The 24,287-nt window shown below is 39.8% G+C and overlaps 1 protein-coding gene across 2 annotated transcripts in view; it reads left to right on the top strand.

The window, feature by feature from the left end:
* LOC135460039 (neuronal acetylcholine receptor subunit alpha-7-like) overlaps window positions 1-12,435 on the top strand; it is a 59,064-nt gene extending 46,629 nt beyond the window's left edge. For both annotated transcript variants that reach the window (XM_064736645.1, XM_064736646.1), the window contains 2 exons: window positions 6,078-6,187; window positions 11,385-12,435. In XM_064736645.1, coding sequence (XP_064592715.1) covers window positions 6,078-6,187; window positions 11,385-11,906 — 632 coding nt within the window. In that variant the 3' untranslated portion in view covers window positions 11,907-12,435. The remainder of the gene's footprint in view (window positions 1-6,077; window positions 6,188-11,384) is intronic.
* Window positions 12,436-24,287: the final 11,852 nt, after the last annotated feature.

Here is a 24,287-nt window from a genome sequence, read left to right as displayed (position 1 = left end):
AGTCCCTATTTGAGTTTTTGGAGTGCTTTTCCCCCCCTATCCTTTCATGGTCCTGCCTGCTACCTTGTCAGAATCAGGCCCCTACTCAATCTCTTTCATGAAACAGAAATTCTCATTCATGGCAGCTCTTAGAGTTTAATCTCCATGATCAGTGATGCTTTTCCAAAGCCAAGAGTCTTGGATGTTTTTTTCTTTACAGAAGAATATAGTCAAATGAAATTAGAGAACAGTTCTACTTTTCAAACTCCCATGTCTATTCTTCAAAAGCATGTGGAAGGAGAAGAGTTTCAGAACACTAGTACCCTAATTGTATGTCCACTTATGTACTTCTTTGCTGTCTGTGTACAACAGTAAGCTATAAAGAGGCTTTCTCCTCTATCTTTGATTTCTTGGTCTCCCAGTAACTCGGCCATTACCATTTTTAGACTGTCACAGTATCTGCCGAGCACCAGGCCTTATCCCTACCATAGAAGAAAAGAAGAAGGATGGTTGGAAGCCCCTCTGCCAGTATCTGAGGTTTTCATTAACCTACACAGGCTTTAGTTCTCTCACCTGGGCCATTCCAGAAGTAGGAGCAGTGAATATCTCATTCTGAGATCACAAGAAACACAAAGCATTCAGCCTGAATGACTGGAATTACCAGGCTTAGAGTGGCTCTAACCCAGTTATTCATTTCACGTGCAAAACCTGATGTTTTCTGAAAAAATAGAATAGAAACAGGAGCACCAGTGGGACGCATCCAACATACAACTTGATCAATGTGAATATTTGAGCACAACACTTTCCTCCTTCCCCTAGTATTTCACAGGAACAAGAAGACCGTGACTGGTCACAGTGCAGATACACTCTCTTGCTTGTGATTGACTATGTTAACAAATCTGGGTCAGATGATAACTGCTGGCATGATATGACATAATTGATATGATGTGATATGATATATGATACGATACCACTGTTCCATGACAAAATCAAGACAAAACATTCATCTTAGGCATTCTGTTTTGTTTACCCTAATGAGTCCTTGAAGTTAGTCAAGTTCCACTTTAGCAGTATGTCTTCCAAAACATCTCTAAAATAATGCTAAGGTGCTTCTCTAACATCAGATAATGACAAAAAACATCAAAAAATGGTTCTGAATGCTCTTCGAATTATGAATTGCAAATGATTGCTATATTTTTGATGTAGGTGACATCAATAAATAAATAGCTGCCTGCAAAGAGCAAATAGCTGTTCTCACTGGCTTTTTAGAAGATCTTCTGACTATCTGTGGTTTTATTAGATCCATATTTGTTATTATAACAGCACCTGATCATCTTCTGATTGTCCTGGGACAGATGATGGCAACTCCTAGATGTTAAAACTGCTGTCCGAATTTTTACATAATTCCTCCAGCAAAGAAAAGGAAGAATATCAATTGTACAAGAGCAAATATTTCATACTTCTTGAAGATCAATCAAGCATCCAAACCAGCTGTTCTGTTCACTCAACTCTGCTGAGGAAAGCAACCTACTGGTTTTAAAACCTATGAAGAGCATTTAGAAGTGACTGGTACAGACCTCAGTTTCCCTGAGGCATGTTGAGGGGCTCCTAACACAGAGTGGAATTCAAATGAAGCTGGTCTGTACTAATACGGTCATGCAGATCGTGTACACTGCGGTGAACGATGTGGCTAGAAGGGTTAGAAGTAGGGCTCAGGTGTTTAGGTAGGATGTGTTTAGGCTTTCAATGATTTGGTTTTTTGAGTAGAACCCTGCTAGGAATGGTGTTCCGATTAGGGCGAGGTTGCCGATGGTGAGGCATGCAGTGGTTATGGGTAGCATCTTTTGGAGTCCTCCTATTTTTCAGATGTCTTGTTCACCATTTAGCCTGTGAATGATGGAGCCTGAGCATAGGAAGAACATGGCTTTGAAGAATGCATTGTCTAACAGGTTGTCTGGTGCATTTTTCTGGCTTGTGGCAGTTACCCAGAGCAGTCACTTCCAAGCTCTGCCTCAGATCAGGTGAATTATCAGCAACCAGATCCTTGGTCTTTCACATGCACCCTGATCTGGGGTTGCTGTGCCTGACACTTCCCACAGTGAAGGGAATTGTTAAAGATTCTAAGCTAATCTAATAACTAGGAGTCACAAGTAGGACACAGAGGGATGTTTAGTGGGAGTTGTTAAGCATTTTCCTCTTGCAGTTTAAGTAAAAGGGGCTGAGCTTCTTTGTAAAACCAGATTTGCTTTTGCCTCCGCCAACAGACACATGGGCACAGGACTTTGTGGGGGCAACAGCTTCAAAGGCCTAAATGAAGGATTTAGGAGGGTTCCTAAAATACTGCTAGAAAGATCTGGTGGCTAGGCCAAGGCTGTTACTTGGGAGACCAAATCTCATTGGTCTCTTGTACCCCACCATGCCCCACCTCACCGGACCACATCCTATTTCTGTGCTCAGCCACATCAGTGGAGACCCAGAAAGAGAGTTTGCTAATTCAGGGCAGTGTGGGGCTAGGGTAGAATGAGTGAAGACTGAAGCCTTGTGGCTCCAAGGGAAGTGTTATCCATGAGCATTGTAGCTTGATCCTTTAAGCAGAAAGGCTTCTCTGCTCACAGGGTTGCTGCAGAAGGCTGAGTCATAGTCATAATCAGAGAGGGTGCCAGAGGTTATGTTGAGTTTCACTGTGGGGAACTGCAAGGAGTTCTTTTAATAATGGATGGTCTGGAACGAAATTAAGCCAAAAGAGGCAAATGTTATATCTGATAACCATTTATTGGCAATGAAAAGACAAAATAAAAAGGATTTACTCTGCTAAAGAGAGCTAGAGAAGATGGAGCAAGAGGAAGAAAAATGGGAGAGAGAGAGAGGAGAGAGGGAAAAAGAGGGCATTACCTCCAGAGTTTGGGGAGTGCCCTTGCTGTCCCGAGGCTGGGCACACTGTCTGCCTGTAGACAGATCTTGCAGTGGCTGGACGCGAGGGGAGAGGGATCGGGCCGGAGGGCAGGACCCTGGACAGGGTCGCGGCGAGGATCACGGTGGTGGGCAGGCTCGGAGGCCAGCAGGGTTGGACGCAGATGGCTCAGGCAGGGCTGCAGAGACGGAGGAGGCAGGGCACTGCTCAGGGACACAGGAAGGCAGGGCAGACACATGGGTGAGCAAGAGCCAGTGAGGGCTGGAGAGCCCGAAGGTCAGCTGGGGCCAGGGCAAAAGCTTAAGACTCAAGAGGCTCCCAAAAGGACAAAAGGATAGAACAGGCCCTAAAGAGCCCCCAAGGCTTATAATGCTGTTACTTTTTATGCCCCCAGTTCCTCCCAAAGTTTGCCTGCTGACAGGAGACCATTGGCCCAGTCTGATGTCCCAGAGCAGTCCATAGGCAGAGACCTTTTGCCATCTGACTGGAGAGTGTCTCTGGGGTACAGTGTCTTCAGTGTTCCCCTGCTCATGGGACTGCCTGTCCCATGTGGGACATGAACTGGTGGCCAGGCAAAGTCTGCCCAGAGACAAGGCTTTCCTCCATCTTCTCCTAGCTGCCTCCTGGATGTGGCACAAGTGCAACCCTTGCCCTGCGTGCCTCTGACAACCATTGTTGAGGCATAACAAAACTGAATTGGCTCATCACAGGTGAACAGGGACAGCAGCCCTTGTAGCTGTCACCAAGTGATGAGTTTTACCTTCCTGGTGCAAGGGCAAAAGACTGTCAGGAACAGAAATGAGCAGACTGGAAGATTAGGCCATGCTTCTAAGGAGGTGCATGGAGGACAGCACAGGACTCTTCCTCATCAGTTCTCCTGCTGCAGTAAGACTATGTTTTTCTGCTGCCAGGAAAGAGAGGATGTAGGATTAAACCCTGGAAGAAAAATCAGAAAATGCTGAGTGAGTAGAGCCGTACCCTTTTTTTTTTCTTTTTGCCTTGTGGGCATACCCACGGAGTTCTGAGGGCTTTCCTTCTCTTCCCTTACAGGGGAGTGGTCAGTGAGTCTGGACCAGGGTCTTGGCCATCCCTGCCTGGTTCTAGATTGTAAGGACAGTCAGAGTTTTCAGTCCAGGGGATGCGTGGGGATGTGTAGCAATTCCTTTGTGATCAATGGCTATTAGTTCTACCTTCTCCTGTCACACAAAAGGAGGCACAGCCTCCTTTTGTGTGATAGGAGAAGGTAGAACTAATCATATCTCCGGCTAGAGATGTGAAAGACCAGCAGCTGTGCCAGTTATTGCTATATTTTTCCTCCACTTTCACTGTTGTCTCTTTAGGGCTGCCAAAATCCAGCCTTAGAGCTGTGCTGGGCATTTCCAGGACTTTGTGACTTTCTCTCTGTATACAGCACCTGCACCTACCTGATGGGCATAGATCTACCTGCCAGATTTCAGAGATGTCTTGTACACATTTGACTGCCTCACACTAACACATAGGGCTCAAGTACCGTGCACTATGTCCTCCATCCTCACTTTCCAACTGAAGACTTCAGGGTACCTTGAATGGGAGCACCCCACTCCTCCCCTCAAAATGCAGATGACACATCTCCAGCTTCTTCCTTGCCTACCACCAGGCAAAACTATAAAATATCTTTCTTTATGGGTCCCTGGCTCCCTTCTGGTTCCCAGGCTGTTCTGGAGAGAACTGTTTTCTGTTTAACAGCTGTTCTATACAGCAGTTTCCTGACATCTGTTCCTGGCTTTACAGCACAAAAACACTTGGGAGCATCAATGCTTTTGCTAATCATTGGCTAGGATCTTCAGTCAGATATTATCAGGTTGTTTCCAAGTTTAACCCTGTGACTAATTTTCCCAGGATATGTGAAAAATCTTAGCTAAAGCCATTTTAAATGGACTATTTCAGGCCTTTGAAGCCTGGTGGCATCAAAATACATAGAGTTTAATGAAGTTATTTACTCACTCATGGCAGTAATTAAACCAACAATATCAACACTGCTGTGTTTCTGTAACATGGGACATGTAACAACTCCCATGAAACCTGGTTTGCTCTGCTTCTGCCTGCTTGTTGACTCTCCTCTCTATGAATAAGTGCAATAGAGACCTTCAAATTCATCTCACCCTTGGGACTATTCTTCTAATCTAGATACGTAATTAATTTTGTCATGAAAAGCCATACCTCTTGAAGCAATTCCAGCGTTGTTTTCAGGAAGGCCTTAGAACCTCCTTATTGTAGACAAGCTTTTTGCTCCCAAAGGAGTAGGATTTGGTATTAAGGAACACAGGGAGAACAAAGCTTGCTTTGGAGCTTTGATTGATTTCTTTACTTTACCTTCAGGCTACAGGAGGGAGGGCCGGGGGCTGCAAGAGGCTGCAGTCCGGGGCAGTGTGATGTGCTCTCCCACATTGCACCATTATGTCAGCCAACAGTAATGCTCCCTGGTATTTTGCCACTGAAGCCTTCAAATGTCATTACCCCTTGGGCAATTCTGCTTTACACTCCAGCGCATCAACCTCACTTCTGGCATGAGGAAGCTGTACTGCCACTTAGGAGATGTGGCTTCAAGCCTCAGTTCTGGCTTTCAAGATCTTGGTTTCTTTCCTGTACGGCAGATTAAAATTTAGCATTCAAAGAGGCTTTAGTGTACTTGATAGGAACTGGAAGAAGTGGTCTTGAGTGCTAAGAAGAGTAATGAGAAATATGCCTAGCCACCTGGGAGCAGTAGTGGTGCAAAGGTGGGGAACTGGTGACACTTTTTGGAGGGATGCAGAGGCACCAAGAGGACAGCAACTCCTCCAGCACCTCTGCTGGTACCATGTAAGGCCTAGGACTGGGAATGCTGGTGTTCAGTGGATGTTGTCAGCTCAACTCCTCACTGTCCTGGCAGCAAGCACAAAGGTCTTCTTACTGTGAGGCCCTGGACTCCTTTTCAGGGACAAAACCCGAACAGTTTTCACCTTCCATGTGTTCAGGGCCTGCCCTCACAGGAGAGAAGGGAATTGAGCAGATACACAGCTCAAATGCTCCAGTGCAGCAAACCAGAGAAGAGGGTGTTCAGATGTGATGCAGTGCTTCTCAAATGTAGCTCTTGAGGCATAGCCAAGGAATAATATTATGTGCTCCTTGTATTTCCCCCCCTGTAACCAAGTCCTCCTTTTGCTTGCAGCTCAGTATTTCGCTAGCATCATGGTCATCGTTGGTCTGTCTGTGGTGGTAACAGTGCTGGTTCTGCAGTTTCACCATCATGACCCCCAAGCAGGAAAGATGCCCAAATGGGTAAGCAGCTTTGGTGAGAAACATTCAGGAGGTTACTACTGAAAGAAAAGAAAATTGTCTAAAAGCTACAATAAACTTGTTAACTTGTTATAGGTGAGAGGCAGAAGTAGTTTTCCATTAATTTGAAGAGTCAGTTACAAACAGCGTAGTTGATGCTTTTGTTTGCAATTAAAAGGAAAGAGCAAGCATACTAAATGTGTTTTTCCACTAAAGCCAGTTTCTCCTATTCTCCATTAAAAATAGTTCCTCCTATTTGGCCTTTGTTTTCAATATTATGATGGAGTGGTTGAGTCATTGCAAAGTTATCTCATTCACCACCCAAGTGACAGAATGTGCTAAACAAGCACTAGTCTCTACTGGGCAGTTTGTCTGCAGCCATTTGATCTATTCCCAGTGCATTAGCATGTGAACCCTCTTTTCTCTGCAGCAGCAGGCTTTGTCAGCCCAGAGAGGTCTGGCTCCAATGCCAGCTGGCTTTCAAATGGAATGTTTCCTTTAGATTTTCAAGTTAAAAGAAAATTATGTTCTATCTATTTAAAAGATTTTAAAATAGGCAAGATATGCTTGTGTTCAGAGAATGAAAAAGGACAAAAGCAGAAGCAGATAGTCACAGTCAACTATCTACCACCCTGTTTGTAGGAGACTGGTTGTACAACATCCTCTGATATCTTGTTCACCACATTTTTCATGCTACACAATTATCCTGACATTTCCCAATTATTTCCCAAAGTGCTGTATGATTAAAAAACCTCTTACTTTCAAGGCAGCAGAGAATGTGCATTCTGGATGAACCAGCTTGTAGGCAAAACCTGAGGGTACATATATGGGAAACATTTTTCAGATATCGTCATGGACAGATTTTGCAGCAGTGTAACAGAACCCATTTTATTGCTTTTTGACTAGCCCAGACATAATGCCTCATGTTAGTCCACCTCACAGGCCCTGCAAGTCAGCTCTTGCTCTCTACCAGTCTCATGTTTTCTTGTCTGGAAACACAAATTCTCATTCAGGAGAAACCTTGTTCAGTGGCCTGACAGCTGAACTGACATACATTACACAACATGCCATCAGGAAGCAAAAACTGAGGAAAGCATAACTGGGAAGTGCAGATGATAGACTGCAAAAGGTGCAGACCAGACAAGTTTACAGGGCTGAGGGATCTCAGGAGGAAAAATGTGAATGCCAAGTGTGTAGGGAAGAGGCTGACCCCATAAAAGTAAGCGCTTATACTCTACAAGCCATAGCCAAGGCTCAGTTGTTAGAATTTGTGTTAGTCTCTATTATTTTTGTTGCTGTTTTGGGGTTTTTCTTGGTTTTTTTTTTTTTTTGGTTTTGCCTGTCCACCTATGTCAGGTGTTTCTTACAGACACCTTGAATGACTTTTGCTCAGTAAAAAAAAAACAAAAACCTGAAGTGAAGAAGTAGCTTAAGAAAGAAGAAAATTTGTTGCATTACATTTTTCTGCATTTCCAGTACCAGCTGCTGCCCTTACCATTTACTTATTCCCACAATGTTCTCTTCATGTCAGAGCCAGGCATAACTTATTGCAAGCTCTAGCCCTGATTAATTGGATAGTGTTACAGGACTGTTCTCACCTCCTGCTTAAATGGATTTGTCTGCTGGAGTCCGTTGCAGGGAGAGGCATTGGACAATTTGGCATGTGTGGGAGCTTCTGCAGACCCAGAAGATTTGAATGGATGCATTTCCTAAACACAGCTGCTTTCTAAACCATTTACAGTTGAGCAGATTTTTCCCTGCCTGTCTCTCAAGGGGTCTGTGCTTGCACTTTGCAATAGAAGAGGGAGGAGAGGGCCTGTTAGTGTTTATCCTCTCTGTAGGTGTTCATTTTCCTTATACCATTGCTTAGAATTGTGTCTTCCTTTCTATTAATCTTTGATGACTTGCAAACCAGCTTTTTCCAAGAGAGGAATTTAAATCCAAGGTGTACAGTCAGGGCATTTGTTGTCTACTCAGTTGAGAAATGAGAGCTGCTGGCTGATGGACACTTTTGATAATGTCTGCTGAGATAGCATGGAAAAAAAATGCTAAAGAAGGCCCAGCTAAGGAGCTGTTTGGGAGTGGATAACATCAGGTATGGACTACAGCTCAACTGACCTTTCTCCACTGATAGCCAAGACTGTTTCATGGTAAAGAGATATAGAGAGACCAAGCACTGAGGGAAGAAGGGTTTTTGTGGGAAAAGGCAAGAGAACTCTGGCTCTTTGCTGTGCTTAAAACTGTGCAGGTTTGTTGTGTTTCAGGCTTCTCTGTTGATATGGTTCAAACTCAGACATGCACAGTTCTCCTAGGTGCAGATGTCCCTTATCAAGAGAGCTTTAACTGGAGACTGTCTGCTCTGGGCTAGGCCAGACTGGTGGCTGTGATGGAAGCTAGGAGTACAGCTGTATTATAGATAGGAGAGGCTCACAGAGGGGTTGTTGACCTCTAAAGACAGCTGTACCTGTGTAGTTCCTTCATAGAATTCCATATACGACAATGCAGGTGAAAGTGTAGATTCATATTTTCATACAGCTGTAATCCAAAAACCTGTATGCTGCAGCTGTCTCTTGAAGTAATTGTTATGACAAGAACAGATTGATGCCTGAGTGTCTGTGTTTTCAAGGAAATAGGGCATTTGAAATCCAAGCTAATTAAAAGCTGTGTTACTGTCTTCTGGGTACTTATTTTTCTATGGGAAATGGGTTTGACTGTAATTATAAAAGTAATTTCCCTAAGGAATAAAAACTCTGTCTTGAAGGAAAAAGCAGCATTCCAATATAAAAGTGCTTTTTCACCTCATGTATCCTTTCAGAGCTAAGGCAGATGTATTAACATTTTCTAATAAGAAAGTTTGTCTGACTAAGTGTTTTGGAATTTCACACTCCTGTAGAATTAACTTCTCTCTCCCCTTTGCAAATGACACTGTTGACACATTGCTAGAAATTAAGACCTTTATTTTGTTCCATGTTTTCCCATTTTGTGTCCATGAGCAGTCTGAGCACATTATAATTAAGTTCAGTTAAAGGTAGAATCTGTTTTTCAGGCTGCAGCACTATGGGTAACTATTTGTTTGTGGTGACTGTGGAGAAAATAATGAAATATTTAAAGCAAAATAATATGAATAATGGAAAACAGTCTTGCAGGACTTTGATAGTTTAAATCTAGCTGGCATTTAAGTACCAGACAGCCAGTTGCTCACATCCCAGCTCCCTTCCCTAGTGATGGTGAGAATAAAACTCCAACACTTTGTGGGTTGAGAGAAGAACAGTTTAATAATTGAAACAGAATACAATATAATAATATGAATAATATTAATTATAATAATGAGTAACAATAATAAAAAATAATAACTGCAATGATGAGAGAGAGTAATAAAATGCAAGAGAAACAAGTGATGCACTATACAATTGCTCACCACCTGCTGACTGATGCACAGCCTGTTTTTGAGAAGCAATTGACAGCCTCCAACCAACTCCCCACACTTTATATCCTTTTGGAAGATCCCTCTGGCTAGTTCAGGTGAGCTGTCCTGGCTATGCTTCCTCATGGCACTGTGTGCATGTGCTCACTGGTAGAGCACAGAAAATTGAAAAGTCCTTGATTCAGGGTAAGCACTACTTTCCAACAACCAAAACATCAGTATTTTATCAACATTATTCTCATACTGAATCTAAAACACCATGCTGTACCAGCTACTAGGTAAAAAATTAACTCTATTCCAGCCAAAACCATGACAATGATGAAGAACAAAACATTGACTAGAGGGAGAGAAGCAAAGCAGCTCACAGAAAATGTTACAGGACTGTGACATAAAAGAGCTCACATTGCAGAATTAAAAAATTGTGTAACTGCCTTTCACTGGTCATTGGTTTTGGCTATTATTATTATTATTATTATTATTATTATTATTATTCCTATCTGTGATTACTTAGGCTTCCTCCTTTCTGAAATTATGCTTGTCATTACAGCAGTAGCTCTAAGTGCTAGCTGTAATTTTCCCATTCCTGTATCTGTACTGTGCAAATACAGGAGTCAATTTTTCCTGCATCTGAAACATTTTTGCAGTCAAAATGTGGTCCCAAGTAAAACATGACCAAAGTAAGCAGGATTACACAGGGAGTTCTTGAAAGTCAAGGCTCAAAGGGAAAACCAGAGGCCACATCTCTTTCCTTCTTGATGTCAGATTGTTTGGCTTGCAACCAGGATAATAAAGTCAGCAAAGAGGCCTGTATGCATGGAGGGTCCCTCTCAAGTGCATTGTAAATGCCCTTTTTGAGCGCATAACACCTGGAGGATCTTATAATTACAAGATTTTGCTAATTTAGTTGGCTGCTCTTCACACAAGACATTACTGAATCCACAGCCTTTTTCCTGCCTTATATGTTACCAGTAGGAATTCTAGCAGGCTCAGGCTCAGACCAAACATCTGAAGGTCAGTTCACTGGAAAAAATTTCTGGAAGCACTCTCTGGAGTTAGCTCACTTAATGACCTTGACAAGAAGCATATGAGGCACAATCTGCCATGTGCACGTTAGAGCATCTCGTGATGCACCAGCACACAGGAAAATGACAGCAGTTAATAGCGGCACTTAGATTTTGAACTGCTAAATGTAATAGATTTACTCTTTTGAAAAAAAAAAGCTTGCTGTAGTTGAACTCCTCAAAGAAGTATAAAATAGCTTTCAAAAAATCCATGAAAACCCCACCAAGGTCTTTTATTTAGAGGTAAACAATAGCAATGGGGCTGGGAAATGTTCTAGAATCTGTCAGCAAAATCTAAACATTGACACCCAAAAATATTTAACTTTATCTCTTTCCTTACAATCTGAGAAATGTTTGAAAACCACGCAGCCAATTTTGGGCTGTCTGCTCAATTGCAGACATCTCAAAGTCTTTAATAAAGATGAGTCTCCAAGGACCATTTTGTAAAGTAAGATTTTTACATCTCTTTTGCTTTATAAGCAAAGTGGGCATTGAAAATCCCTATGTTCAAGACAGATCTAAAAAAGGGCTATCCTTAGTAGAAGGCTAGACCCTCAAATAACCATTTTTTACTGAACATTTTGAAAGCAGATAGCTGGAGAACGCAGAAATCCATCAGTATTTCTAAGAAACTGTGCAGACCAACTGTAATAGTCACAAACTTTTTAAATGATGAAGAGTCTCCTGTATTTCTGCCACGGTAACTCTCTTTCAGGTCCGCGTCGTCCTGCTGAATTGGTGTGCTTGGTTTTTACGAATGAAAAAACCTGGAGAAAACATAAAGCCCCTCTCTTGCAAGTACAGCTATTCCAAGCAGCAGCTGAGCGTGAACAGCATGGAAGTGAGCGTCCTTCCCGGGCACCAGTCCAGCAATGGCAACACCATCTACAGCTACCACGCCATGGAGAGCCCGTGCTGCCCACAGCAGAACGACCTGGGCAGCAAAGGTGGGAAGATGACCTGCCCCTTGGCAGAAGATATTGAGCTTGTGCAAAAGAAAGCTTTAATGGACACTCTTCCAGTGATGGTGAAGATCCTGGAGGAAGTCCAGTTCATAGCGATGCGGTTCAGGAAACAAGATGAGGGTGAAGAGATCTGCAGTGAATGGAAGTTTGCAGCTGCTGTCATAGACAGATTATGTCTGGTTGCATTTACCCTTTTTGCCATCATTTGCACATTTACAATACTCATGTCTGCTCCAAACTTTATAGAAGCTGTTTCAAAGGATTTTGCATAAGGTTGTCCAAGATGAGCATGATAATCAAAAAGTGAATATTGCCAGTAATTTTACTAGATAATTTAACTCAAATAGAGAAGTGTACTTATATGTGCTAACATACACAGAAGGGGATTAAAATAATTTCAGGACATTATTATTCCTGATGTTAGTGATTGTAGTTTCTGAATAGTAAATGTATTGAACTCCGTTACTTATTTCATAGACTAGTGCCACATGTAATTTTGTCATGATCTGTGGTAAGTGATAGACAAGAATTCAATACATTACAATACTATAATATATTTATTACAAGTTAACATTAGTATCAATGTGTTACTTTGAATTTGTGAACTTTTGGATATCGTTAATTTAAATTACCATTGAAGACTATAATTTTTTGCATAATTTTATTGTTTTCAGTATATCTGTGTTTTATAATTATTGTTTGGTGTGTCTGTGACATGCACTTCTCAGATTTGAAAGACGTATCTCCACAGTCTCATGATGCTGTATATTGTATTTATGAGAATAAACCATCATCATATTAGCTCAAGCTAGCACAATGACTGCAATGCTTTCTTGGTAAATTTGTTAAGACTGTATCTTTCCCAGAAAATCACTTTGGGTTATTTTTTTAAATTTAAATTAGGAAATATTGTTTTTGACATTGGAAAGAAATGTCTTTCTCATTGTTGACAATCATCTATGTAATTTACAATGCTTACTTAACTGTTTCTGTCATCTGGAAAGTCTACTTGGTTTAAAATATCACTGCTTTCTTGGAACACAGTTGCCGACCTAACACTAACTAACTCTGTGCAATTAAGGCAGAATCTTGTGGCTCCATAATATCTAGGAAATGGTCGACAGATTTAATTTGGCTCAGATTTCCTATCCAGTCTATACCACTGAAGTAGTATTTTTTTGAAAATTCTATTAGTACAGTTTCCTTTCTATGTGGTCACTAGGCTTTGTTAAAAGGAGTGTATAAAAGACAAATTTTATTTTGCTCAATTTTAATGTATCAATGCTTATTATGAAATTTTTGTCCTTAAATATTCTCTAATATAATGTCTATATGTTAATAAAACATAATTGAATTATGCCACTTCCTGGAATATGTGGGGAAAAAAACTCTATTCTTAATATCAGCTTTTTTCTACTCAGTACTGTGGATGGGAGTGACACCTTTCTTGCATGATTTTATTTTCCCTGCTGATCACAGCAGAGCTGCAAAAGAACATGATCTGTTGTAGACACCTTTCCCCTTTGGAGTAACACAACAGTTTTCTGAATGTTTACTAGAAGAAAATAACAATCTATTTTGTTCTCTGGCTGACTTTCAACTTACTGTTCTTCCAGGGTTAGTAAAAAATTAGGATTTCCCCTATCTGCATGATGGGATCCTTCACGCCATCATCATTAGAGAAAGAATATGATCATGATTTTACTCAACGGGAAGTACTTCCATCTAAAATGGATGGTGAAGCTGGTAGTTCTATGGATTGAATAAGCTACTATTTCTTAAATGAAAAGGTCCCTCAGCTTTTCCACTATGGCCTTTATTAGGTGGTGATACTTGGCTTTAAATGGAGACTTCGCTGTTTTGAATGTTAAACCTCTGCAGCAGTAAGATTAGATCACCACCATGGATTTATCATACTTCTTGGAGTTGTGTTCAAAAAAGCACCTAAGGAGGTCAGCCTAAGAAGGCCCTCACTACAGTGACCTGTTTTATATTTCACACAGTTTTCCTGGTTACTTCAGCTCCAGGTGCAGCTCCAAGTGGTTACAATGGTAAAATCCCTTGCTAATTCTATCCATATTTCAGAGAGATCTCTTCTTCTTGAGAGGAGCACTGTGCTCTAAGTAACTCTTTCCAAGACTGCAGAGAAAACTGCCAATACCTGGTGATTTCTCTTGTGCATTTTGCTGCTTCTGCTCACAAAATTGTCCTTGCTGAGGTATAGAATGTAATTCAGGAAGGTTTTTCCTAATAGAAAAACCTCAGTGAAGAGCAGAATCATTCTGGGGGTTTGGGTTAGTTATACCAGGCTCTTCTCTTGGACAGCAGCTGAAATACGAATTTCATTTTTCTGTTAGTTAAAAGTCTAAATATCCCATTATTTCTGCAACTTGTGATAAAGGATGCTAAATGAATTTTAGAGCACTTGTTCAAGGACCACTAATATTTTTGCTTGAAAAGCATTTTTGTAAGTAATTTTCAGTAACAGGATAAAAAAGGCAAAAGCTGATTTTAAAGCACATAGTCAAAATAACTTAGCATCCTCATGCAAAGCATTTCTCCCTTACATTAAATGAGTTGTTGTATAAGAGTTTTTTTAACTAGATGCATAGACCTTAAGATCAGAATGAGGATGGAAACTATCTGAAAGCAACAGTGAAAAATTAGTTTAAATAACTTTTTTTCATATGTAAAAGTTGATAGAAATAAAAAAATTCCATTTATAGGCCATGACTTTGTTACTGTTAGATTGTCCCTTATAGACATGCCCCAAAACTCAAATTGCAATTTACAACTTTTCACACTGGACTTAAACTACTTGCTGATTACTTTTTCAGATTGCATATGAGATAATCCTTTTGCTATCCACTTATCACTTGGCCTCCTGAAAGGCAATAGCATTGCTACACAAAGTTTGTAGAAAAACCAGTGTAAAATAGCACAGAAAAATGGTTACTGTACATTGAGAATATTGCAGAATAAAGTGTGAACCAATATAAGATTTTCCTGAGAATTATAGTACACTTGAAAGATTCGGGCATATTAATTCACAGCTCTTTATGGCATCACCAGTTAGTGTCGTGGTGTATTTATTTCCAGGAGAAGGAAAAAATCCCAAATTGATTGCATAAGTTAAATGGCAACAAGAAACTAACCCACAAAATCCAAGCACTTGTAGAAATTTTACACAAGGAATGATGACCTTACTGTCCTCTTATAACACAGAACATGATAGTAAAGGTCATTGTTCACTTTACCTTGCTGAGGAGCACCTTATTTCCCAAAAGGCACAATAGGTTTCTGCAAAAAAGCTATTCAGCATAATAAAACGAGAATCTCTCCTGGTTTATTTATCAAACATAAAGAACAATTCATATAATCAAACATAATCTTTACTTTTGACTCATGAGTTAGCATGTGTAGATACACACATGAAAGTCTATGGTTTCTTTGGTTTTGGAAGTCAATTTTTGTCTTGCAAGTTTTCTAATTTATCTGCCACCATGAGAAATACAGCTGTGTATCTTCCAACAGTGAATGTCAAGTATTTCTATATTACAGTAAGGTTTCATACATCTTTCATTTGAAATTAACTTTTCAGTTTGATGACAATAAAGAAATAGGGGATCATGATCTAAATCCATTATTCTGAATTACCAAGTGCCTAGGAAAAGAGGATGCTATAAATCAGAAGAAAGTTAATTAAGAACAGGATTAATCTGGGATTTTAGACAATAAGAATGTTAAATATTGAGAAATCCCCAAATACTGAGAAATCCCTACGGAAGTAAATAAAGGCAAAATATTTAGGGTTTGAAGGCTGAAATGCCTTCCCTTTTGTGAGGCTCCTCTTGGCAGAATTTGGGACAAAAAATTTAGAATTCCGTTAAACACTTGGTGAGGTTACATCTGGGTTAAGGGATTGGGCTGAGCAATGATCCTCTGGCTGAAAGGCTTTCCAGAATTACATACCCAGTTTGGAATTAGTTGCTAAACAAGGGTTTCTAGGTTTGTTTTTGTTTTTTTTCTTTTCTTGATGACAAAGATACTAAGGGAGAAAGGACATGCGACATATGAAAATCCAAGTTTCAACGTAGGTAAGAAAGCACATGCTCAGAATGCTGCTCCTTTTCTCTCTTGTTGTATGATCTAGAGAATACAAAGGGCTCTGCACTGGCCACAGTAGAAGAGTGTCTTGAGTTTGTTTGATGCTGCAGCTGCTAAAGTTAACTCTATCACAACTGCTTCCTGACACCACTTCGGATGGTCTTCAGATCTCTGACTCCTTATCAAGTCTGTTAATCACACAAATGTTCACACCATTTTTCTCCTGTCCACGTATGGGACTAACAGTGGCTGTGTCTCAAGTGCTTTCAAAAGGTGCTTAATCTTAACTTCCAATAACAGAGAATTCAGTTTCCCTAAGAAATTATTTGCATATTTATTACTCCTTGTTAATATCTAACATATAAATGAACATACAAAAGTCATCTCAATCACTTGAAAACCCCACCTTTCATGTGACAAAGCAAAATGTCAGGATTGTTAGCTGATTAAGTATGAATAAAAAGAATCTTTATGGTGATAATCATGATCATTATTAGCAATCAAAGTCCTAATCATGGCACAGTTATTTTAATATTGTGAATACCTTGATCATGTAACAGACACAATTTTGGAAAAGAAAGTTTACGAGTTCTTCAACACATAGAGAATTCATTTTGTGAACAGAAGCCTCTGAGTTGTTACACAGGCTGTCAACACACTGCCCCTGTAGATTTTCATTTAATGGAAGGAACTCATGAAGACCTTGCCAAGTAAAACATAGGTTTGACACAGACCAGACGGACTTGTCTGACTGAAGGAAAAAATATGTTGAACAAAAAAAAAAACAACCAAAAAAAAAAAAACCACCCCAAAAAAACCAACCAAAAAAAAAAGAAACCCCCCCCCAAAAAAACCCAAAAAACAGCCCCAAAACCCAAATAGAATTAGAATGCAGGAAAAAAAAAATAACTGAATGCAGGAAAAAACATTCATTCATTATGATGGAAAACTCTAGAAAGAGATATTATTGAAAAAAAAAGAAAATTCAACAATTTGATTTTCAGAACACATACTTACCTCTTACAGACACTATATCTTGGATTTTTACATCCATTTATGAGAGAAAACAGGGTTTAAATTCCAGACCAATGACAGGAATATGGTACTGTGCCTTTAGGAGTATCCATTTCCTCTACAGAAAATTATTTTTGGTGAAATAATTTGTATGGTTATACAACATATACAACATCCAGAAAGGGGAAGTACACATGACACGGTACAGTGAGTACTAATAAAAATAAATTTAAAGATCATATCTGTGGAACTCTCTGCTTTCAGGCACATCATGTTGCATTCCAAAAATTTTCATTATTAACATTCAATGATAGAACATAAAAATAGGAAGGCATCCTTAGAAATCTCAATATCCTCTAATTGTCTGCCTCCCTCTAGGTTAAAGCTGTACATTCGGCTATTTTTGCAAATAAAGAGGACTGGGAGGTTTTTTACACAGAAATTTCATGTCAAAAAGGAATGGAAAAACCTTTCTCATTGAGAAAAAAGCATAAAAAGCAAAAGAAAATGCAAAAAGGCTTGCTTATAATGTTTTTTAAATTGTGGAGGAGAAAAAATAGTCTTGATGGTGTTTCAGGTAGAGATTTCTGAAATCTATGAAATACACCATTTTAGTGGGGCAGATTGTGGTAGAAAAAGGGGGAAGGGTTTTAAACTACAAGAAGAGATTAAATTAGATGTTAGAAAGAAATTCTTTGCTGTAAGGGTGGTGAGACACTGGAACAGGTTTCCCGGAGAACTTGTGGATATCCTATCCCTGAAAGTGTTCAAGGCCAGTTCGGATGGTGCTCTGAGCAACCTGGCCTCTTGAAGGGAGGTTGGAACTAGATGACCTTTAAGGTCCCTTCCAACCCCAAACATTTATAATGCTATAATTCTGTGGTTCGATGATTCTATGTCAGTACACACTGATGAAACCTTTCACTCAGCAAAGTTTAGATTTCATCTTTCATGCATTCAAATGTTCACTTTCCAGCTCAAACAAATTAAGGTTTTGATAAGAAAAATGGAATTTCAAGGAAATCCTTATCTGTCATTGGCAGGTACCTGCTCTGGTTATGAAGTGCTGAATGTTACACTTGCAGATCAGCTTCACATTTCCTCTGCAGTTCCAAGTAAGTCTCTGGGACCAATAAATTCATTTGTGTAGATGAGGAATCCTCTGTGGCTGTGAGTTGTGGTTTAACCCCAGTCACCAACCCAGCACCACACACAGCCATTCTCGCCTAATGTCCCACCAGCAGGATGGACTGGGCAGAGAACTGGAAGGGTAAAAGCTGGAAAACTCACAGGTGGAGAATAATTCAGTTGCATAGGGAATGCAGAAACCACACACACAAGCAAAAGCCCCCAAAGAGCTCATTCACCATTTCCCATTGGCAGGCAGGTGTTTTGCATCTCCAGGGCAGCAGGGCCCCTTCAGGCCTCACAGGGTCTTGGGAGGACAAATGCCATCACCCCAAATGTCCCCTCCTTCCCCCTTCTTGCACGCAGCATGAAGTACTGAGCAGGATGTCAGAGGGTCTGGAATGTCCCTTTGGTCAGCTTGGGTCTCTCCCCAGCCTCCCACGTACTCCCAGGTTCCTCACCAGCTGTGCAGTGGGATAAAGCAGAAAAGGTCTTTGCTCTGTGTAAGCCCTGTTCAGAAATAACAAAAACATTTCTAGGTTATCAACCCTGTATTCAGCACAAATCCAAAACACAGCACCTTACCTGATGGACTGAAAAAAATTAACCCTACCCCATCCAAAACCAGCACATGGTGCTATCATTATCCCAAGGACTTGCAGTCAAAAGCATCCCATAAACCAATAGAATATCCTCAGGACACAGACACTGAAAAGAACATCAAAAAGTGAAAACTATCATTAAAATGTCACAGACAAGGAAAGCCAACCAGAAACCCAGAATCCACTCAGCATAAAATATTGAAGTTCATGAAGGAAGAGATAAGGTCAAAGCCACAGAGAACTCCAAAAATAGATGTACCAATATTATCCTGAATTCCATTTTAGTTAGAAGTAATTCTGATTAAAAACTTTCACTATTTTTTATGATCTTATGAGAAGGCATATGATTAGTAGTTAAGAGTGCATTTTTATTTGGGTAGCACTGTCAGTTTGATTGTATAAAGAAAAATTACTGCTAAGAAAAAGTCAAGATTTTTCACTTTATGGTTAGTAGTAGAGTGTTGCATAAGTAACCTTTGCATATCTGTAGAGTCTTTCAGGCTATGAGGACTATCCAAAATTGCAGGTGATAGCTCCCTTTTTCCTTTTATCTAGGGGAAACAAAAGGGAGACATCCTGACATATGAACAACTAGCATCCATGTTCTGGAACTCTGTAGCAAACAAATATATTTCCATTTAGAGCATTGTTTTTTGTTTAGTTGGCTTGGAGGTTTTGTTGTTGCTGTTGTTGTGGGGGTTTTGTTTGGCTGTTTTATTGTTTTTTATTGTTGTTTTGATTTGGTTTTACTTTTCGATTGTTAGTGAGGTTTCTATACCCTGTAAAAATCCCAGTGGAAAAGCAAAAGTGTGGAACAGAAAGACTTTGGTGACTTTTTTGACCATGACACTACCAAGTCAGAGTATTTTACTGAATGTAATTTGCTATTTTAACACTGCATACTTAAACTGTACTTGGAATTCATAGCTAAGTTCAGTCCATCTGAAGCACAATTAAATTGTGCATAGTGTGGTGATGACATGTCCTCCTAGTCCAGTGTCCAGCTAAGAGGACCAGCAATTTCCATGACCTGATTGTGCCTTACTAAATGGAAATTAGTTTCTACAGCTTTGCAGATAACAAGGAAATAAAAGACATATTATATGTTGAGAAGAACTGACAATATAAAACACGTTTATGGTTAATGTGAACATCTCCACATATGACCTGAGTGTTTAAATAATGCATTTTTTCAGCACTCTGAATGCTTAGATACCTTGACTTCATAAAGAAGTCAGAGCTGAAGCAGTGTTTTGCTAGTTCAGAAAGTTTCCAATTATATAATTCTGTGCAATCAATTGTCAAAATCCCATGGCAAAATTATGTGATTCTTACATAGCATAGGCATACAATAATGAGTAGAAGGAAATGGAAGTGACGAAAAAATAATCTTCTGCATTAGTTATTGGGTGCATAAGATTCTGAACAGGAGAAATTGAAGGTTCAGGACTGTGCTAAATACATAATCTCAAGCACCAGTTCAGCTCCAAACATAAAATTTGCCATGCCCTGTTTGTTAAAGTCCCTTGGGTGTTCTTTGAAGATGTGTCCACTGAACAGTACCACTCTAGCAAACCTCTCCACAAAATTCCTGCTGCTGCTGAATTTAAAATGAACATGCCCTGGGATTAAGTGTCCCAGCATACTCTCCACAAACAGATCTAAGGTCAGCAGAAAAGCCTGCCAGAGATTCAGGTTCTCAGCAGGAGTTTTTTAAAGCCAAGCAGTGTTTGTGGTAATGAGGAGGACACCTAGAGACTTAGCTCCCTCTAATTGTGTTAAGATGTCCTTAGCCTTAATTGGAATACCGCTGCCAGAAACATTCTAGACCACACACCTGGGAAAATGGCATTAAGCACACAATATTCAAAGTAGAATGGGAAACAATAGCTCCAGAGAGATCAGACAGATGAAGGGAATGACCCTATCTCAGAGACTGATCCAGTGCAATGACCTGGAAGGCTCATTGGTGCTGACTATCACATATTCCACAAGGACTGTGTTTCAGCATTTTCTCTCAACTGCCCAGAAGTCTCTGTCTTGAAGAATAACAGCAGATTGCAACCAGATGTCCAGGAAGAGACTTGACTTACAGACTTTTCAGTCAGCTGTGTGAGTTTTAGATTTTAATTCCAAATTACCTTCAGAGAAAGGAATACAAAGCAAATTTGGGCCTGCTTTTTCTTTAGTATCTCTGGACATCTCTCCAAGTTAAAGCTGAGAAAGGTCAGGTTCAGTATGTGCCATCTAGAATGGCTATCCTGAGGTGAATCTTATACAAAGATTCCTGAGGCTTCAGAGGATATGTTGCTTTGGCCAACAAAGTAGAAACCTAAATATTTAGAAAACTACTACAGATGTTCTCTACTTCTTCTGACATACTCAAAAAACCCCAGCATTACCTTTTTTGAGAGTTCCCTCTGAATTCTATAAACAAGACTTAACAGCATTGTCACAAAATCAGAATTGGATCACTTGTCTCTTATTCCTCGTTGTTTTTTTTTAAAATGATTGCTTCCACAGGATAACACCATGCTTTGTATTCAACAATATAACAATCTCAGCTTTTGATATTTTGGTATTTGTGGGAGTTTTTCAATTGCAAAAAGCGGCCAGATTTATACCGTGGGTAACATGGCCAAGTGAAAATATGGGCTTTTGGAAGTGTCCATGACAAGCATCTGCAAAGCACTAAAGATTCCTATGAAATTGTCAGAATTCAGTGGTGAGGGAGATAAAGAGACGCGTTCATAAGGAGAAGTATCTTTTCCACAGTTCCTGGGGATGCATGAAGACCATCTGACATAAAGACCAGCTGATCTTCCAAATCTGGATAAGGCAAAAAATAAACCACACATGTGTCCATGCTCTTCTTCCATGGCTGTTAATAGACGAAAACAGAGGCACTGTTTGTGGTTAGACAGCAATAAGAATGTCATTTTAGACAGATTTTGATGTAATAATACTATAGTATAGTAGCTTTTGTCATTCCCATGTACGCAACAAAAGAGCTTTCCTTTTATCTCATTGACCAACCATCAAAAAATAGTTCCAGCTTTTTGTAGCTCAGGGATCACATTTTCTACCACATTCTAGTAGTCTCTTCCTAGCAAGATGACAATCAGTTCTACTCTCAGACGGGCAGTGGAGTACTTCTCCACTGAGACAGGGTTTTCCAGGTGGCACAACTGAAGTCTGTGTCATGGAGTTCCCTAACAGAAAAATGGGACAAAGGAAACAGGGAGTTTGTGCAGTAGCAGAAACAGCCATTCAGGGTTTAGTCTTTAACACAGGCAGAGTTTTGCCATGGTGTTCACCACTTCTAACAGACAGAAGGCAAATGTTTTATTGCCCCTTCACAGAAGTGCAATATATAAACGTCCTTACAATAGGAATCCCTGGTGTGCTCCTAACATTTTCCTTTGCATCAGGAGGAAATCCCAGTCAGAGCCCTCTGGTACCTTGAGGCTGGATATAAAATTGTGGCTGACACCTGGCATAGGAGTATTTATCCATTGCATAGTGAACATTTGAAGTATAGGGCACATCTACTGAATATTTAGCAGTGGTTCACTGTGCTCATAAAACATGGCACCCATCAAAAGAGGGACAAGCACCCTTGTCTAAGTCAGAATTTATTCATAACCAAGCTCAACATCAATATCACTAAGTATCTGTAAAAGTTCCCAGGAGTACAGACAAAAGTGTCCTGATATGAAAATCCAGTAAGAAATTATATATGTTTAAAAAGTGATTATCTGGAGTTAAATATTGTCCTAAATGTTCAGAGACATCTCTTAAATCTGTTCTTCCATTCAGTCATTGCTTATAGATGTTCTCTGAGTTTATGAAATATCTCAGAAGTAAGGCTAGTGAACACTAGTGATAGATGTCAGGGAGTTATTCTCTCCACAACATAGAGAGAAACAGAACACGTATATTCTTTTCTGACTGCAGTGCAGGAGCTGTGCACTGCTCTGTTTGTACTTAGCACAGAGAAGGGAACTCTGGTAGGATCTGCTGCAGTGGCTCATTGTGAAGCTTTAATGGGATGGATCCCTCCTGATGGACAGATCCAGAGCTGCCAGATACAGACTGACTGACCAAAAACCCTCCCCCAAAACTGCACTGCCTATACTCAAAGCAGAATTAGTTAGATCTGGCTTTAGTAAAATGGCTACAACTGTAAAGTTACTTTTGTTTACTGACTAAAAGAACGCTTAAGCTCTCAGTACCAATTAATTTATTCTGAACTGCTCTATTTAAAGAAACATTAGCAGCATATCTTCACTTCTAACCAATAGCATAGATGTAATGAAATACATAGATGTAATGATGGTTTTGTTGCTTGCAAGCAGGTTTGCTAAAGTAGCTTTGAGACTGAGGTCTGGCTACCAGAGCATAATCATATTTTTAGTGAAATGTGGATCCCTGCTTTCCTTTTGAAGGGCATCTGGAGGGTGATTGAAAGTTTTGAGTCAGGTGTCTGTATTCACACCTCAGCATCTAAATGCCTGTTGTCATTGTTTTGAGTCAGCTTCAGAACCTTTGCTTTTCACAGACATAAACTAATGGTGCAGGTGCTTTGACCTCCATAAAATATGCCGGGACTCATTCATAGTTGTGTATGGAAACACTCATCTTGCATTTTCAGCAACAACTTATGGACTCTATGCAAACTCACCTTTCTAAAATTAACTTGGAACATTTGGTGATTCACTGCAAAGTACAAGCTAAAGGATTTGTGTAATATGAAGGCAGTAGATTGAACTCTTCCTGCACTTGTTATGTGGACTGGGTGAAAGAACTCTTGGTGTATGATGGGCATATAAGTTGCTAAGACAATAATTTCAAATTGTAAGCAACAGAAAGATCTGTGCAATAGCAGGGTAATACAAAAGTAACTTCCACTTTCTGTTTTGCTTTTCAGCTATTTCATGCCATAATAAGAGATGTCCTAAATATTCAGAGACATCTCATAAAGAAAAGAAACATGATACACTTCAGGGCAATTAAGATTTTCACTACAATGTCATAAACATTTCTAACATAAGGATTTAATGAAAATTATTAACTGTGTGATTAAGGGTAGCTGGGAATAATGCAGCCTAATAATTATTAGTCACAATGCTTTTCATCATGTTCTATGCAGAAAACAATGTTTAGATAACATCCTTTCAAACATACTACAAAACAGAAAAAAATTAAATGCCCTCAGAATTATGGTCTAACCAATAATAGTATTCCTATAGGCAAACAGGGGCAAGCATTTTTGAGAAAAACATGACATGAGAGTGAATGTATTGGCCTTGCTTATCTATCAAATGCACAATATTACTGCAATGCCTATTTGGAAACATAAAGCAGTATTTCTAAAAGGATTTGGAAGTCTTAAGTGATTAGAAAAATCATCTCTACTGCTCAAATAAATTTTCCTGATGAGGTATCATAGCAACAATATGCAACTTTTGTTTCACTAGGGAGAATACCATGTTTCTGGTGAACAGCTTATATTTAACATTCCTTACATCTTATCACATTTTATTTTCTTATAAAAACCTTTAACACTCATGTCACCTAAATTGCATAAATCTCACATATGATTACCCATAAGAGGGGCCAGTGAAAAGGTTTGCCTGCCTTGATTTACGCTGATGTATTGAAGAGGGTTGTTTGTGGCCATCCAGTCTCAGTGAACTTGGTGAGAATAATTCCACTGGCTTGTCTGAATCCATCCCTGAGATTTTCAGTATTTTTCCACAAAATGTCCAGTGCTTGCTCTGACTCCAGGAGTCGGGTCCC

Source organism: Zonotrichia leucophrys, chromosome Z, assembly GCF_028769735.1.
Source record: "Zonotrichia leucophrys gambelii isolate GWCS_2022_RI chromosome Z, RI_Zleu_2.0, whole genome shotgun sequence".
Taxonomy (NCBI): Eukaryota; Metazoa; Chordata; class Aves; order Passeriformes; family Passerellidae; genus Zonotrichia; species Zonotrichia leucophrys.
Note: the sequence above shows the minus strand (reverse complement) of the source record. Positions and strands in the feature narration are given on the sequence as shown.